The sequence below is a fragment of the Rhinopithecus bieti genome, unplaced genomic scaffold, assembly GCF_001698545.2.
Source record: "Rhinopithecus bieti isolate Rb0 unplaced genomic scaffold, ASM169854v2 scaffold_1618, whole genome shotgun sequence".
Classification (NCBI taxonomy): Eukaryota; Metazoa; Chordata; class Mammalia; order Primates; family Cercopithecidae; genus Rhinopithecus; species Rhinopithecus bieti.
The window spans coordinates 11384-27436 of NW_016803937.1; the positions used below are offsets into that span (position 1 = coordinate 11384).

The 16053-nt window shown below is 49.8% G+C and overlaps 1 protein-coding gene across 1 annotated transcript; it reads right to left on the minus strand.

The window, feature by feature from the left end:
- Positions 1-2541: 2541 nt before the first annotated feature.
- ZNF778 (zinc finger protein 778) lies at positions 2542-12808 on the minus strand. Its single transcript, XM_017859444.1, is given in 8 exon segments — positions 2542-3050; positions 3052-3903; positions 4981-5057; positions 6208-6291; positions 7438-7564; positions 8405-8496; positions 9276-9431; positions 12605-12808. Coding segments are annotated over 7 exon segments (1404 nt in total). The 5' UTR covers positions 9301-9431; positions 12605-12808; the 3' UTR covers positions 2542-2903.
- Between the last annotated feature and the right edge of the window lie 3245 nt (positions 12809-16053).

The window sequence follows — 16053 nt, forward strand, 5'->3', positions numbered from 1 at the left end:
TAACATGAAGGTGCACGGGTCTGTCCATCCAGGATTTCAAACACGTAATAACATGAAGGTGCACGGGTCTGTCCATCCAGGATTTCAAACACGTAATAACATGAAGGTGCACGGGTCTGTCCATCCAAGATTTCAAACACGTAATAACATGAAGGTGCATGGGTCTGTCTATCCAGGATTTCAAACACGTAACGTCAAGGCACACGGGTCTGTCCATCCAGGATTTCAAACACGTAACATGAAGGTGCACAGGTCTGTCCGTCCAGGACTTATTGTTCACCTCGCTATAGATTACCTTATACCGTGGGGGTTCAACACCACAGAGACAGTCACCAAGCAGCTGCTGCCCCGATGGCCACAAAAAACCTAACCCAAGATTGCTGCAGCCAGAGGACACACATTCGTGTCACGGACACAGAGGCCTTGCTCTGCTGCTGGGTGTGTTTAAGGGCCTCATCCAGGAAGCGCCAGTGACAGTGCCAAGCGCCGTGGAACATCAGGACCAGCCATGTCCCTGGTCTGTTTTCATGGTACACAAAGGGGCAGCACACACAAGCGGCTCCTGCCCCAGAACTGCCGGATTGCAGCAGCTGCCAGGACTGCTCTGCGTGCTATGAAGAGGATCTGGAGGTCAACAGGGACACTCAGGGCTCTCACCCATCCGGCACTGTCTGAGGTACAGGAATTCCCTCCTCCCGACATGGGCGGGGGTGGTTCTCCCTCCATAGCCATGAAACAGGGGCATCTCACGGCACTGACCTCGCCCCTCTCCACTCTGCCCCTCCTTGCCCCCTTTTGTTTTATCTGAAGGGATCAGATATGGGAGAGGAACAAGGGCATTTTCATAAAATGCAGACCTGTGTTATGCCCCCACCTTGGCCAGTGTGGGATCCTACAGGTGGGTCATGCTAACCAACCAGAGCCTACACTGCTCACACAGTATCACATCTGAGTCCTTAAGACTAACCAACCACAGCCTACGCTGCTCACGCAGGATCACATCTGGATCTTAAGACTAACAAACCAGGCCGGGCGTGGTGGCTCAAGCCTGTAATCCCAGCACTTTGGGAGGCCGAGACGGGCGAATCACGAGGTCAGGAGATCGAGACCATCCTGGCTAACACGGTGAAACCCCGTCTCTACTAAAAATACAAAAAAACTAGCTGGGTGACGTGGCGGGCGCCTGTAGTCCCAGCTACTTGGGAGGCTGAGGCAGGAGAATGGCGTAAACCCAGGGGGCAGAGCTTGCAGTGAGCTGAGATCCGGCCACTGCACTCCAGCCTGGGCGACAGAGCGAGACTACGTCTCAAGAAAAAAAAAAAAAGACTAACAAACCAAAGCCTACGCCGCTCACGCAGGATCACATCTGAGTCCTCGACTAACCAACCACAGCCTACACTGCTCACACAGGATTACATCTGAGTCCTCAGGCCCACTCTTAGCCAGGCTGCGACTCGGACAGTATAGCAATCAGACTGGAGGATTTCTACAGGGAACAGTCCTCACTCCAAGAATGATCAGTGCAGCATTATACAGGTTCAAAATACGTCTACAGAACCCCCAAAAAGACGTGTCTCTGTTAGCCCACAAGGTTTTAGGACACGGGGAAGTGATTCCTATCTTCTGTACATTCATAACACCTCAAGTGTCAATCACCTCGTTTACTAAGGATTGAGGAACGATGTCATGTAAAGAACGACCTCCCAACAATTCTCACCCTCCTCAGGTTTTTCTCCACTGAGATCGCCAGGGATCATCAAAGTACTGGGCAGAGCAGCAACCATGCTGCTACGCATCACACGCCAGTAAGGTTCTCCCCGCTGGATACCTTCCATATTTAGCAAGACCTGAGAGCACACTGAGGCCTTCTCTGTGTCTACTGCTGCAGGGCTCCAGGTTGAGTTCCTGCCTGCCAGGTTGTGATGAGATGCTGATGGCCTGGCCACATTCCTCAAGTGATGGGCATTGGAGAGCGAGAGGCCTTTCATGTCTTCGACATGAATGAGTGTAGCTGACGGCTTCCCCGCCTTCTTTACATTAGTAAGGTTTCTCATCAGTGTGAATTTGAGCATGATGGTTAAGGCATGAGGAATTTTAAAAGATTTTCCACAGTCCTTACATACAAAAGCTGCTCTTCAGTGTAAGTTTTAAATGTTCTTTTAGTAGATAAAACCTACTGTATGCTTTCCCGCATTCCTTACATTTATAGGCTTTCTGCCCAGTGTGAATTCTTCCGTGTTTACGCAGGTGAGAGGAGGCACGGAAGGCTTTCCCACACTCGCTACATATATAAGGTTTCTCTCCTGTGTGAGTCCTTCTGTGTTCGATAAGGTGTGAGGAGGAAGCAAAGGCTTTCCCACACTCCGTACATATGTAGGGTTTCTCTCCAGTGTGGGTTCTTATGTGCACAATAAGGTGTGAGGACGTGGTGAAGGCCTTTCCGCATACTCTACATTCATAAGGCTTCTCTCCAGTGTGAGTTCGTATGTGCTCAGTGAGGCTCGAAGAAACAGTGAACGTTTTCCCACAGTCCTTACATTCATAAGGTTTTATTCCAGTGTGAATCTGAATGTGCTTATTCAGGCATGAGGAATTTCTGAAGGATTTCCCGCATACCATACATATAAAAGGCTTCTCCTCTGTGTGGGTTTTCACATGTTCATTTAGTAGATAAACCCTATTGTAGGCTTTCCCGCAGTCCTTACATTCATAGGGCTTCTCCCCGGTGTGCGTCCGCGTGTGTTTGGTGAGGCCTGAGCGCCCCGTGAAGGCTTTGCCACATTGCTTACATTCGTAGGGTTTCTCTCCAGTATGGATTCTCGCATGTTCAGTCAGGCTTGAAGAAACAGTGAAGGATTTCCCACAGTCTTTACATTCATAGGGTTTCTCTCCAGTGTGAGTCCTCACGTGCTCGGTAAGGCCTGAGGACGTACAGAAGGCTTTCCCACAGTCCTTACACGTGTATGGCTTCTCGCCCGTGTGTGTTCGTACGTGTCGAGTAAGGCCACAGCGCACGGTGAAGGCCTTCCCACAGTAGCTACATGTATAGGGTTTTATTCCAGTGTGAATTCGAACATGATTATTAAGGCAAGAGGAATTTCTAAAATATTTTCCGCAAACCACACATGCAAAGGGCTTCTCCCTCATGCGAGTTTTCACATGTTCATTCAGTAGATAAAACCCACTGCAGGCTTTCCCACAGTCCTTCCATTCATAGAGCTTCTTTCCAGGGCGTGTGTGGACGTGTTTAGAAAGACCTGAGCACTCAGTGAAGGCTTTTCCACATTCGGTACATTCACAGGGCTTCTCTGCAGCATCAATTCTTATAAGTGGAGTTAGGCTGGAAGCAACAGGGGAGGCTTTTCCACATTCTTCCAATTCACAGGGCTTCTCCCCAGTGTGGACTCGCATGTGACTAGTAAGGTAGGCAGTGTGTCTAAAGGCCTTCCCACATTCCCTACATAGGTGGGGGTTCCTGACAGCATGCATTTCGACAGGCGTGGCACAGTCTGGGGAGTGAGTGAGGGCCTTCCCACACTGCTTCCATTTCCAGGTTCCTTCTCCACCGTGAGTTCCCACACGTGCCCGAGGGTGAGGCTGACTAGGGGCTGCTTCCCCACAGTCACTGCAGTCATGAGGTTTGTCCCGAGTGCATGTTTGCTGGTAAACAACATCTGGAGTAGGGCTAAAGGCTTTTCCACACTGATCCAACACAGAAAACTGCTCTCCAATTTTGAACAAAGTTTTCTGGCATGGAATAAAAAAGTCTTTTTCGTAATGATTAGACACACAACTGTCTCCTGTATTTTGAGTTCTCACGTGTGTGCTGAGGCCTGAGTGTTCACTGAGAGCTTCTCCACACTGCGTGCGGTCACAGAGCTGCCCTCCATTGTGGCTTCTTGCCTGCTGGTGGAGAATGAGTGGCGGTCAGGGGATTGCTGAGGCTTATTCATAGATCTCACCCAGCTGAAGACAGAGTATGACGAGGACAATCACGATTTTTGCCATTTTCATAACACGCATGCAGCTCCTGCCCTGTAGATGTCTTTCAAGTCAAATGAGGAGCGCAACTGCAAGAATCCTGTGCCATCAGGACGGGCGCGGTAGCTCATGCCTACAATCCCAGCACTTTGGGAGGCTGAGGCGGGTGGATCACCTCAGGTCAGGAGTTCAAGACCAGCCTGACCAACGTGGAGAAACCCTGTCTCTATTAAAAATACAAAATTAACCAGGCGTGGTAGCACATGCCTGTAATCCCAGCTACTCAGGAGGCTTAGGCAGGAGAATGGCTTCAACCAGGGAGGCAGAGGTTGCAGTGAGCTGAGATCGCGCCACTGCACTCCAGCCTGGGCAACAAGAGCAAAACTCCATCTCAAAAAAGAAAGAATCGGCCGGGAGCAGTGGCTCACGCCTGTAATCCCAGCACTTTGGGAGGCTGAGGTGGGAGGATCACGAGGTCAAGAGATCGAGACCATCCTGGCCAAAATGGTCAAACCCTGTCTCTACTAAAAATACAAAAATTAGCTGGGCGTGGTGGCGCACACCTCTAGTTCCGTTCCAGCTACTCGGGAGGCTGAGGCAGAAGAATCGCTTGAACCGGGGAGGTGGAGCTTGCAGTGAGCCGAGATCATGCCATTGCACTCCAGCCTGGCGACGGAGTGAGACTTCATCTCAAAAAAAAAATAAAAATAAATAAAATAAAAGGAATCCTGTGCCATCTGCTCTAACTTTGAAAAGTCTGTGCTCACGAAACAGCTCTGCAATCTCAATACCTCGTCATGTGTGCTGACGTGTCTGAAGCACCAAGTTTCAAGACAGGATGAGGTCCTCCCAAATTCCACACCTTCAGAGTGTTCTCTACAGACAACCCCCACCTGAGTGAATCCTGCTTCTCTACATTCTCTCAATTTTGCTTATTTTCTATAGTGGAATTGCCATATCTTTCATGAGTGTGATAAATATCTCTCTTGTTAATTTTACCGTTTGTGTCTCATTTGATGTTCTGAACCAAGATCTATCCTGCCGAAGTGCTGGCCCTTTAGTTTTAAGTCGCCATTCTGAAAAGAAAAAAAAAAAAAGACCTAAAAACGATCAAACTCATTGTTATTTGTTTTCATATAAGACATGGCAAAAAAAATAAAGCAAAGATAGATTGGAGGAGTTTGGCTATGTGTAAAATTTGGAATCATAAGAACTGGGAGTCATAATTTAGAAGATTTAAAAATACATTTGGTCTGTAAAAAACAAATGTGATGGTGAACAGAAACAGTATTATCAATGAAAGAAAGCAGGAAAGATCTGGACAAAGAGCATACATTAAAAACACAAACTCGGCTGGGCGTGGTGGCTCATGCCTGTAATCCCAACACTTTGGGAGGCCAAGGTGGGTGGATCACGAGGTCAGGAGTTCGAGACCAGCCTGACCAACATGGTGAAACCTCATCACTACCAAAAATACAAAAATTAGGCCGGGTGCGGTGGCTCAAGCCTGTAATCCCAGAACTTTGGGAGGCCGAAATGGGTGGATCACGAGGTCAAGAGATCGAGACCATCCTGGCTAACACGGTGAAACCCCGTCTCTACTAAAAAATACAAAAAACTAGCCAGGCAAGGTGGCGGGCGCCTGTAGTCCCAGCTACTCGGGAGGCTGAGGCAGGAGAATGGCGTGAATCCGGGAGGCGGAGCTTACAGTGACCTGAGATCCGGCCACTGCACTCCAGCCTGGGCGACAGAGCGAGACTCCATCTCAAAAAAAAAACAACGAAAAACAAAACAAACAAGCAAAAAAATTAGCCGGGTGTGGTGGCATACGCCTGTAATCCCAGCTACTCGGGAGGTGAGGCAGAAGAATTGTGTGAACCCAGGAGGCAGAGTTTGCAGTGAGCCGAAATTGTGCCACTACACTCCAGCCTGGGCAACAGAGCAAGACTCCATCTCAAACAAAACAAAACAAAACAAAACACCACGATCTCAAAGAACAAAAGAGCAGGGTTTTCTTTTGTTTTTTTTTTTTTTTTTTTGTGAGACAGAGAGAGTCTTGCTCTCTCTCCCCAGAACTTTTCAGTCCAATGGCCTCATGTTCTGTGCCAGAATGCATCTTAAAACGTATGCTCACAATCCTCCCACAGCCACCAAACTCGACACTCCGGATCCTCCCGCAGCTCCTAAACTTGACATCGACCAGGGGTGCTCTTCACACTCACTCACCTTGGAGAACTCGTCTCTGCCCTGCCCTCAACTCCTCTTCCTCTTCCAGCCAACAGATCACACTGGGTTTGAACAGGTCCCGTCCTGTACACAGGGAAAGAGACACCAGTGGAAGAGGCTCAGGCAGCGGATGACAAACCTACCCATGAAACAGGAACTACATTTCCTTGGTTTTTGTTTTTGTTTTTTTTTTTTTTTTGAGATGGAGTCTCGCTCTGTCCCCCAGGCTGGAGTGCAGTGGCACAATCTCAGCTCACAGAAAGCTCCGCCTCCTGGGTTCAAGCAATTCTCCTGCCTCAGCCTCCCGAGTAGCTGGGACTACAGGCGCCCGCCACCACACCCGGCTAATTTTTTGTAGTTTTAGTACAGAAGATGGGGATTCACCGTGTTAGTCAGGATGGTCTCAATCTCCTGACCTCGTGATCCTCCCACCCTGGCCTGCCAGAGTGCTGGGATCACAGCCCTGAGCCACTGTGACCAGCCTCCCAGAGTGCTGGGATTACAGGCATAAGCCACTGCACCCAGCCTCCCAGAGTGCTGGGATCACAGCCCTGAGCCACCGCGTCCAGCCTCCCAAAGTGCTGGGATTACAGGCATGAGCCATTGCACCTGGCCAGGAACTACATTATTTTATTTTATTTTTTTGAGATGGAGTCTCGCTCTGTCACCCAGGCTGGAGTGCAGTGGCATGTCAGGAACTACGTTTCTAAAGAATGCAGTGAAATTGTTTCGAAGGAGCTCAAAGTGCAAGTACTCCATCTTTCTGTGCCCCAAAGAAACTGGTTTATCTCTGATCCCTGAAGCCCACATTCAGGCTTAAACATACACGTAAAAACCACTAAGACTTCTATTCAAACAGGAAATAACAGAAGTGCAAAAAGAGTTCTTCATTCGCTTGGGAAACTACTACCCAGTGGTTCTCAGCGTTAGAGTGAGTCAGCTTCACAGGGAGGGCTTGTTAAAGCAGAGATGACAGGGCCCCCCCACCCCCCAACAGACATTCTGATCCAACGTGTCACAGGTGCGGCCTGAGAATGCACATTTCTAGATGCGTGATGGTGATGCTACTGACCCCAGGACCACATTCTGGAAACGACCACACTAGCATCAAGCCCATTATATCTGTTACTTCCCACGGTACTTGGCTTTGCCGTCAATAATCCTGGAACACAGTAAAGACATATCATGTATCAGCTCCACAGAAGCTGCAAAGAACGGTGGCAGCCTCACCTACTGAGGCCAGGTTCTCGTAGTTTTCCAGCATCACATCTCTGTAGAGGTCTCTCTGAGATGGGTCCAGTAAAGTCCATTCCTCCTGGGTGAAGTCCACAGCCACGTCGTCAAAGGTCACTGAGTCCTAAATCATCACACATGATGGTTGAAGCCACTCAACGTGTCCTTCAGTGTTCACTGGAGAATGAGGAAACGGGGCCCTACGCCTACATGGGACTGTGAGGCCTCCTACTGTCTACCCCATGGCCCAGCGGTCCTGGGAACCCTTCTGTGCCCACACACACACTGTTGGTCTCCTCTAGTCATACGGCCGGAACGGCACCTCCAATATGTGAACTTCTCTCACCCACTCACTGGACGCTCCTCTCGCCTTACGTCCCTCTCCTGAGCACATGACAAACAAGTGATAACTCGTGATGTGGAAATAAGTTCCCAGAGAGGACACTCTCCCCTTCCTTACTATGTGTCAGAGCACTCAGCAAAATAAGAAGCATGCATTTGGCACAAGGGTCAAAATAATGAGTAACGCTGAGGCTAGGCACAGTGGCACAAGCCTGTAATCCCAGCACTTTGGGAGGCCAAGGCGGGTGGATCACCTGAGATCAGGAGTTCAAGACCAGCCTGGCCAACATGGCAAAACTCCATCTCTACTAAAAATACAAAAATTAGCCGGGCGAGGTGGCAGGCACTTGCAATCCCAGCTACTCGGGAGGCTGAGGCAGGAGAACTGTTTGAACCTGGGAGGCGGAGGTTGCAGTGAGCAAAAAAAAAAAAAAAAAAGAAAAGAAACACTGAAATACGGGAGGATTTTCACAGTCACACCTGACCAGCCAGGCTCTTCTCCCTGGGGGCTCAACTAGCAACTCGGTCCTTGAGTGAGGCTGTGGAGATAAATCTGCTCAGACAGAAACCTATCTGCTGAATACCAGTATGTTATTTTTAGAAAAATACAGTTTGGGCATACCTGATAACAATGTATCAGCCAGCCAGCCACCATCCCTGCTGCCTGTGTCTGTTCTTCATGAAGGCAGATTGAGTCCCTAGAAACATGACCTCCTAAAAAACAAAGAAGGCAAGAAGGCATGAGAACCCAGAGCTGACCCTAATGCCATGCTCACAGACCTGGAAGTCATTCCATCCTAGCGAGAAATTCCCGTGTACTGCTGCACACTCAGGAAAACACACACACACACACACAGATATACAGTGCCTCAGGAAAAAACACACACAGCCATACAATGCCTCAGGAAAACACACACACACACACACACACACCAAGATATACAATGCTCAGGAAAACACACACACAGCCATACAATGCTTCAGGAAAACACACACACCACAGCCATACAATGCCTCAGGAAAACACACACCAGGACACACAGCACACACGATGCCTCAGGAAAACACACACACACACACACAGCCATACAATGCTTCAGGAAAACACACACACACAGCCGTACAATGCCTCAAGAAAACACACACACACAGCCATACAGTGCCAGGGTAGTCTGTCTCACCTGACGACACAAAAGGTTTGTGAGCTATGCTGCCCACCAGGAAATGGTAACAGGCTCCTATTGCAGATGCGGAACTGTAAGCCCTGAGAAACGTGACTCTTCATTTGCCCTTGGTGAGAAAACTCATGGGGTTTACGAATCATCCCTCCCCAAAGCACACACACTGGGGCTGACTTACAGGCCAGCGTTCTCTGGCTGATTCCAGCAGCTCCAATAGGAACCCAGAGCTTGACTACTCAGGCCCTGTCCATGGGACTCACACTGTGTATCAGGACCTGCAGCAGAGGCTCGAGGAGCCCCACCAGGACTTACCATGGGCTAGGTCAGGGGCTGCCATCCTGGGAGGCTGACGGAAGCGTCTGAATGCTCCTTTCCTGAAGCCAAGGCCACTGCAGGGCAGCCTGTGAATCTATGTGGATGGTGCAGTCTCTATCCCTCCTGACCCAGGGATGGCTGGATCCCTATTTCCTAGCAACCGTAACGAAGAAGCATTACTTCCCAGTTATCAAACCTCATGCATTAGCTTGTTTCTGCAGATGATACATGTGAAAGCCACTATACCCAGTTTACTCTGTTGAGGATTAGTAACATCCACGTCACCTACTGAAGAGCAGTATATGGGTCAGAAGACAGCAGAAGTCTTATTTAATTATCAGAACAGCCATTCACAGATTTCACCCGTGTTTATATGTAAAATAGCCTGGATTCAGATAACACGAACTGGTCCCACATCATCCACTCAGGAAGTGGTAAACCACGACAGTTAGCTGGTACAGGTTCAACCACCTCGTCAGTTTTTATGGTTTTTTTTTTTGAGACGGAGTCTCACTGTCACTCAAGCTGGAGTGCAATGGTGCGATCTCGGCTCACTGCAACCTCTACCTCCCGGGTTCAAGCAGTTCTCCTGCCTCGGCCTCCCAAGTAGCTAGGACTACAGACACGTGCCACCATGCCTGGCTAAGTTTTTGTATTTTTAGTAGAGGTGGGGTTTTACCATGTCAGCCAGGATGGTCTTGATCTCCTGACCTCGTGATCCGCCCACCTTGGCCTCCCAAAGTGCTGGGATTACAGGCATGAGCCACCGCACCCCACCCTGGTCTCGTCAGTTTCTACTCCTGAGTCTGTGGTCAGTCCCCAGCAGGACAAAGGTAGATCTAGAGCTGTACTTTCTTATTCTACTGATGAGGTGACTAAAACAGTAAAGTTTCACATGTCAGAAAAACATGTCCATTCTCCTTGTATAAACTGTACTTACTACTAGGTGTCTGAAACTGGGGGGTAGAGGGGGTGTGCAGAGTCTCTGGGCTAAAAGACCCACAAATGTGTTGAGTTCGGTGTCACCTGCACAGGTTCTTTTCCCTGCTTCAAAAACGGATGCAATATTCAGTTCTCTGCCTTAACGTCATCCCCAGAGGACATGACCCTCAGACTGCACTCATACACTATGCTGACATTAGGCTGGTTGGACACAGTGAACAGGAAATAAACACATTTTAGATACCTTCATATGAAATACACACTATAGAGGGCTTGTGATTCAGGGGCCATAGTTTCTGTCAGTTCAGTAGCGTGGATTACATAAAGACATCCCCTCCAATATGCACCTCCAAGTTACTGCACCTCATAACACCTATAACCAAAAAAGAGGTACAACACTCTGCAGATCTTTTAACTTTAGGAACAATATATATAACAGCTTTAATGCTCTACACAATTGCCTATAAGGCTGCCAGTGCCAAGTGTGGATCCTTGCACATTCAGGGTGCAGGACAAGCTTCTTAAGCACCTGGTGGAAATGACCCAGCAGACCCAATGCCACGGTGTCCATGGTAAACAGGATGCCGTTGGATGCCTCTGGCAAGCACTGATAAGACTCAGAGCCCTCTGTGATTTTAGAGTAAATCTACACCCTCTCAACAGTCATCTATGCAGCTGACCGTTGACCTTTCGAGAAATAGGCTGGGGCTTGGAATCAGCACAGAGTAGAGAGGGAACAGCTAACATGGGACATGAGGTGACTAAAGCTGAACTCAGCCATCTGAGACCTCGTGGACCCAAAGGCATAAGGTGCTAGAGAAACGACAGGAGTTGTTTTAGGTGAAAAGACATAAACGATGGAAACGTATAAACCTTGAATGGCGGCCGGGCACGGTGGCTCAAGCCTGTAATTCCAGCACTTTGGGAGGCCGAGACGGGCGGATCACGAGGTCAGGAGATCGAGACCATCCTGGCTAACATGGTGAAACATGAAAAAATACAAAAAAGTAGCCGGGTGAGGTGGCGGACGCCTGTAGCCCCAGCTACCAGGGAGGTTGAGGCAGGAGAATGGCATAAACCCAGGAGGCGGAGCTTGCAGTGAGCCGAGATCCGGTCACTGCACTTCAGCCTGGGACAGAGCAAGACTCCGTCTCAAAAAAAAAAAAAAAAAAAAACCTTGAATGACTCTTAGTCCCCAAAATACCCAACAGTGCAGTGCTGGAACAATGCTGACAATTCTAGATGTCACACAAAGCAGACAGTGGATGGCCTTATTGTCACTATTATTATTTTATTTTTTGAGACGGAGTTTCACTCTTGTTGCCCAGGCTGGAGTACAATGGCATGATCTCGGCTCACCACAACCTCTGCCACCCAGGTTCAAGCGATTCTCCTGTCTCAGGCTCCGGACTAGCTGGGATTACAGGCATGCACCACCACGCCGGGCTAATTTTGTACTTTTAGTAGAGACGGGGTTTCTCCATGTCAGCCTGGTCTTGAACTGCCGACCACAGATGATCCACCCCCCTCGGCCTCCCAGAGTACTGGGATTACAAGCGTGAGACACTGCGCCCGGCCGACCTTATTATTTTTAATTATTATTGTTTTTTTTTGGAGACGGAGTCTCGCTCTGTCGCCCGGGCTGGAGTGCAGTGGTGTGATCTCAGCTCACTGCAAGCTCCGCCTCCCGGGTTCAGGCCATTCTCCCGCCTCAGCCTCCCGGATAGCTGGGACTACAGGCGCCGCCACGTCGCCCGGCTAGTTTTTTTTTTTGTATTTTTAGTAGAGACGGGGTTTCACCGTTAGCCAGGATGGTCTCGATCTCCTGACCTCGTGATCCGCCCGTCTCGGCCTCCCAAAGTGCTGGGATTACAGGCTTGAGCCACCGCGCCCGGCCGTGTGTAGTTTATTTTCAACTTACTGATACTCAAATAATAGTTCACCATAAGGTTTATTTATTGGGGGAGAGAGAAAACATGGCCCAGTGCTAAAATGCAGTAAAACGACTGCGGTGGATATTCCTTCTAGTGGATGTTCACACTTTTATTCGATTCAGATTTTTTTAAAGCAAAACGTGAGAAAAAACAGTCGAAACACGCTGTTCACCGCGGATTCGATTACTCCAGGCCGGGCGGGATAACGGCCACATCCCTCCTCCCCGGGGGCCGGGCCTGGAAGTCCCGGCGGCGAGGGGCGCACGCTCCCGCTGGTCCCCACAGGGTAACCTTCACCGGGAGCTGCACGCCCCGGGCGCTCAGGGGTCTACCTTATGCTTCGGTCCCAACGCAATGTGCCAGAAACACAAAAAACGTCAAGGCCGAAGCCAGATTCTCACAGAAACACGCCCTGATCAAAGTGAAGGAAGCAGAAGGCCCCTCTCTCACCAGCTCCGCGGACTGGAGGCGCGGCCCGGGTCCACCGCGAGCGGCGGCGACTTTTCCTTCTAGAAGCGGTGCCGGGGGCGCGGGGCGGGCGGGCGACCACTCCCGGGCCAGGTCCCCCGCGGACGGCCCCAGGACACGTGCTCAACTCTGCGGCGCCGGGAGGGTCTGCAGCAAGAACTGGCGCAGCCGGCGGACAGGAGGCGGCGGAGCCGGCGCCGGAAGAGGTGCCGGCGCGTCTCTGGCGTCACTTCCGCCTCCAGTGCCCGGGCCGAACCGTTGGCCTATGGCGTGGAGAGGATGTAGTTTATTCCGCGAGAGTGTGGAAGGGCCCCGTGGCGCCCTCCGGCATCGGGCTGGAGGCAGACATAGTCCCGGAGGACCAGGCGGACGTAAGGATCAGGTCTCTGGACGCGACTGTGGGGCCGGAACAGACCAGGAGGGCGAGGTTGGGCGTGTACAGCCAGGAAGTGCTCGTCGCGAGCGCGGCCGGGATTCGGCCACAGCGAGAAGCCCTCGGGTGCCTAGAGTGCTCGGTCTCCTCGATCTCTGCAGGGAGTCAGCGGCCCCGTTCCTTTTTATCTGTCTGAACATCATGCCGAACTCTTTTTTTTTTTGAGACAGAGTCTCGCTCTGTCGCCCGGGCTGGAGTGCAGTGGCAGGATCTCAGCTCACTGCAAGCTCCGCCTCCCGGGTTTACGCCATTCTCCTGCCTCAGCCTCCGAGTAGCTGGGACTACAGGCGCCCGCCACCTCGCCCGGCTAGTTTTTTGTATTTTAGTAGAGACGGGGTTTCACCGTGTTAGCCAGGATGGTCTCGATCTCCTGACCTCGTGATCCGCCCGTCTCGGCCTCCCAAAGTGCTGGGATTACAGGCTTGAGCCACCGCGCCCGGCCTCATGCCGAACTCTTAACAGTTGATTCCATTGCATTTTCAATGTAGTATTTTCTTTTTTCTGTAAATGTTCATCGTATTTTTCCCTTCAAATATGCGTTTCTGTTGTTTTTCTCATGTACCGTAGGGGCCAGGACCACCTATACTACGTTGCAAAATAGACTGATACCAGGAGTTCTCCCAAGGTTCATTCAGAAATGTCACATGATTCCAGTAACAATACGAAAAAGTTTTTTTTTTTGAGCCAGGCATATTGATCCTGGAGTTGACATGGAGGAACAAATGTCTCATAACGAAGATGACGCGGACAAAGCACAATGCCCGACAGACAGGAAAACAGCCTCTGTCATTAAAACTGTGTGCTACTGACACATGAACAGGAAACACAAATGGAATATCCAGACATCAACCCAGTAACATGGTAATTCGGTTCATAAACATAATTTCAGAGCAGTGGAACAAATATGCGGTTTATAATGAAAGGTGCTAAGACAAATGGTTAGCCGTCTGAGAAATGATGAAATTCATTCTGGACCTCACAGGGATAAACTCCGAACGGATCAGGAATCTAAATGTGAAAAACAAAACAAAACCCCATGTGAGGAGTTCATGTGATTTCATGGCTGATTAAGAAACAAGATGTGCCCAGGAGATGGCAGTGGCGCACAAGCTTTGACAGGTTGGGGGTGGGGGAGTCACTCACCGTGAGATTATCCACAGGCTTCGAATTGGGGTTCACTATTCGGAAAAGAGAAGAAAATGGGCGGGTGGGGGGGGCGCAGAGAACTCCCAGAGAAGAAGGGGATCAGACAGGGGGAGGGCTCACATGACTAGATCACGTTTCTCAGCAACCTGACAGGTGTTTGAGTCACAAAGCTCTGAAGGGCAGCAAGGGCTTGCAGTCTTTATAACCCCAGGATTTATCTTATCTGTGGCTAGCAGATTTCACGAAGTATACAAAGCAAGCACATGCTACATGGTTCAACATTATTCGTGTTTGGGATGTGTTTTATGTATTATTGATTTATTAATGTTGAGACACAGTCTCACTCTGTCATCCAGGCTGGAGTGCAGTGGCGCGATCTTGGCTCACTGCAACCTCTGCCTCCTAGGTTCCAACTATTCTCCTGCCTCAGCCTCCCAAGTAGCTGGGATTATAGGTGCCCACCTTGTAATTTTTAGTAGAGACAGGGTTTCACCATGTTGGCCAGGCTGGTCTCGAACTTCTGACCTCAGGTGATCCACCCGCCTCGGCCTCCCAGAGTGCTGGGATTACAGATGTGAGCCACTGTGGCAACCGCGCCTGACCTCAGCCTCCCCGGTAGCTGGGACTACAGGCGCCGCCACCTCGCCCGGCTAGTTTTTTGTAGTTTTTAGTAGAGACGGGGTTTCACCGTGTTAGCCAGGGTGGTCTCGATCTCCTGACCTCGTGATCCGCCCGTCTTGGCCTTCCAAAGTGCTGGGATTACAGGCTTGAGCCACCGCGCCCGGCCTCAGGAAATACTTCTTAACTCTATGAAGCTCGCATTACTCTGACACCAAAGCATGTCAGAGATATGATAAGAAAACTGGAGACTAATATCACTAATGAACATTAACATAAAAACCAACAAAATAGGCCGGGCGCGGTGGCTCACGCCTGTACTTTGGGAGGCCAAGGTGGGTGGATCATGAGGTCAGGAGATCGAGACCAGCCTGACAAACACGACGAAACCCCATCTCTGCCAAAAATACAAAAGATTAGCCAGGCATGGTGGCAGGCGCCTGTAGTCCCAGCTATTGGGGAGACTGAGGCAGGAGAATCGCTTGAACCCAGCAAGCTGAGATTGCAGTGAGCCGAGACTGTGCCACTGCACTCCAGCCTGGGGGAATGAGCGAGACTCTGTCTCAATCCCCCCAAACCCTCCCAAAAAAACCCAAAACACCAACAAAATACTCACAAATTGAATTTAGCATTATACCGAACTGATTATATACCATGAATCCAAATGGGATTTACTCCTTGAATGCAAGGGTGGTTCTACACATAGAAACTGATGAATGTAACAGACTGCATCAATAAATGAAGGGAAAAATGATCGTCTCAGTCGATGCACAAAAAGAGTTTGGCAAAATTCAACATCTTTTTTATAATAAATACACCCAACAAACTTGGAATTTGAAGGAAACTACCACAATATAATAAAAGTCATATATGAAAAACCCAAAGCAACCATCTTACAGAATGGTGAAAGAATGAACTTTTTCTTTAAGATTGGGAATGAGGCAAGGTTGCTGGCTTTCACCACTTGTATTCAACATAGTACTGGAAGTTCTGGCCAGAGCAATTAGGGAAGAAAATACGATAAAAGTAACCCAAATTGGGCCGTGTGTGGTGGCTCAAGCCTGTAATCCCAGCACTTTGGGAGGCCGAGGAGGGAGGATCATGAGGTCAGGAGATAGAGACCATCTTGGTTAACACAGTGAAACCCCGTCTCTACTAAAAATACAAAAAAAATTAGCCGGGCATGGTGGTGGGTGCCAGTACTCCCAGTTACTTGGGAGGCTGAGGCAGGAGA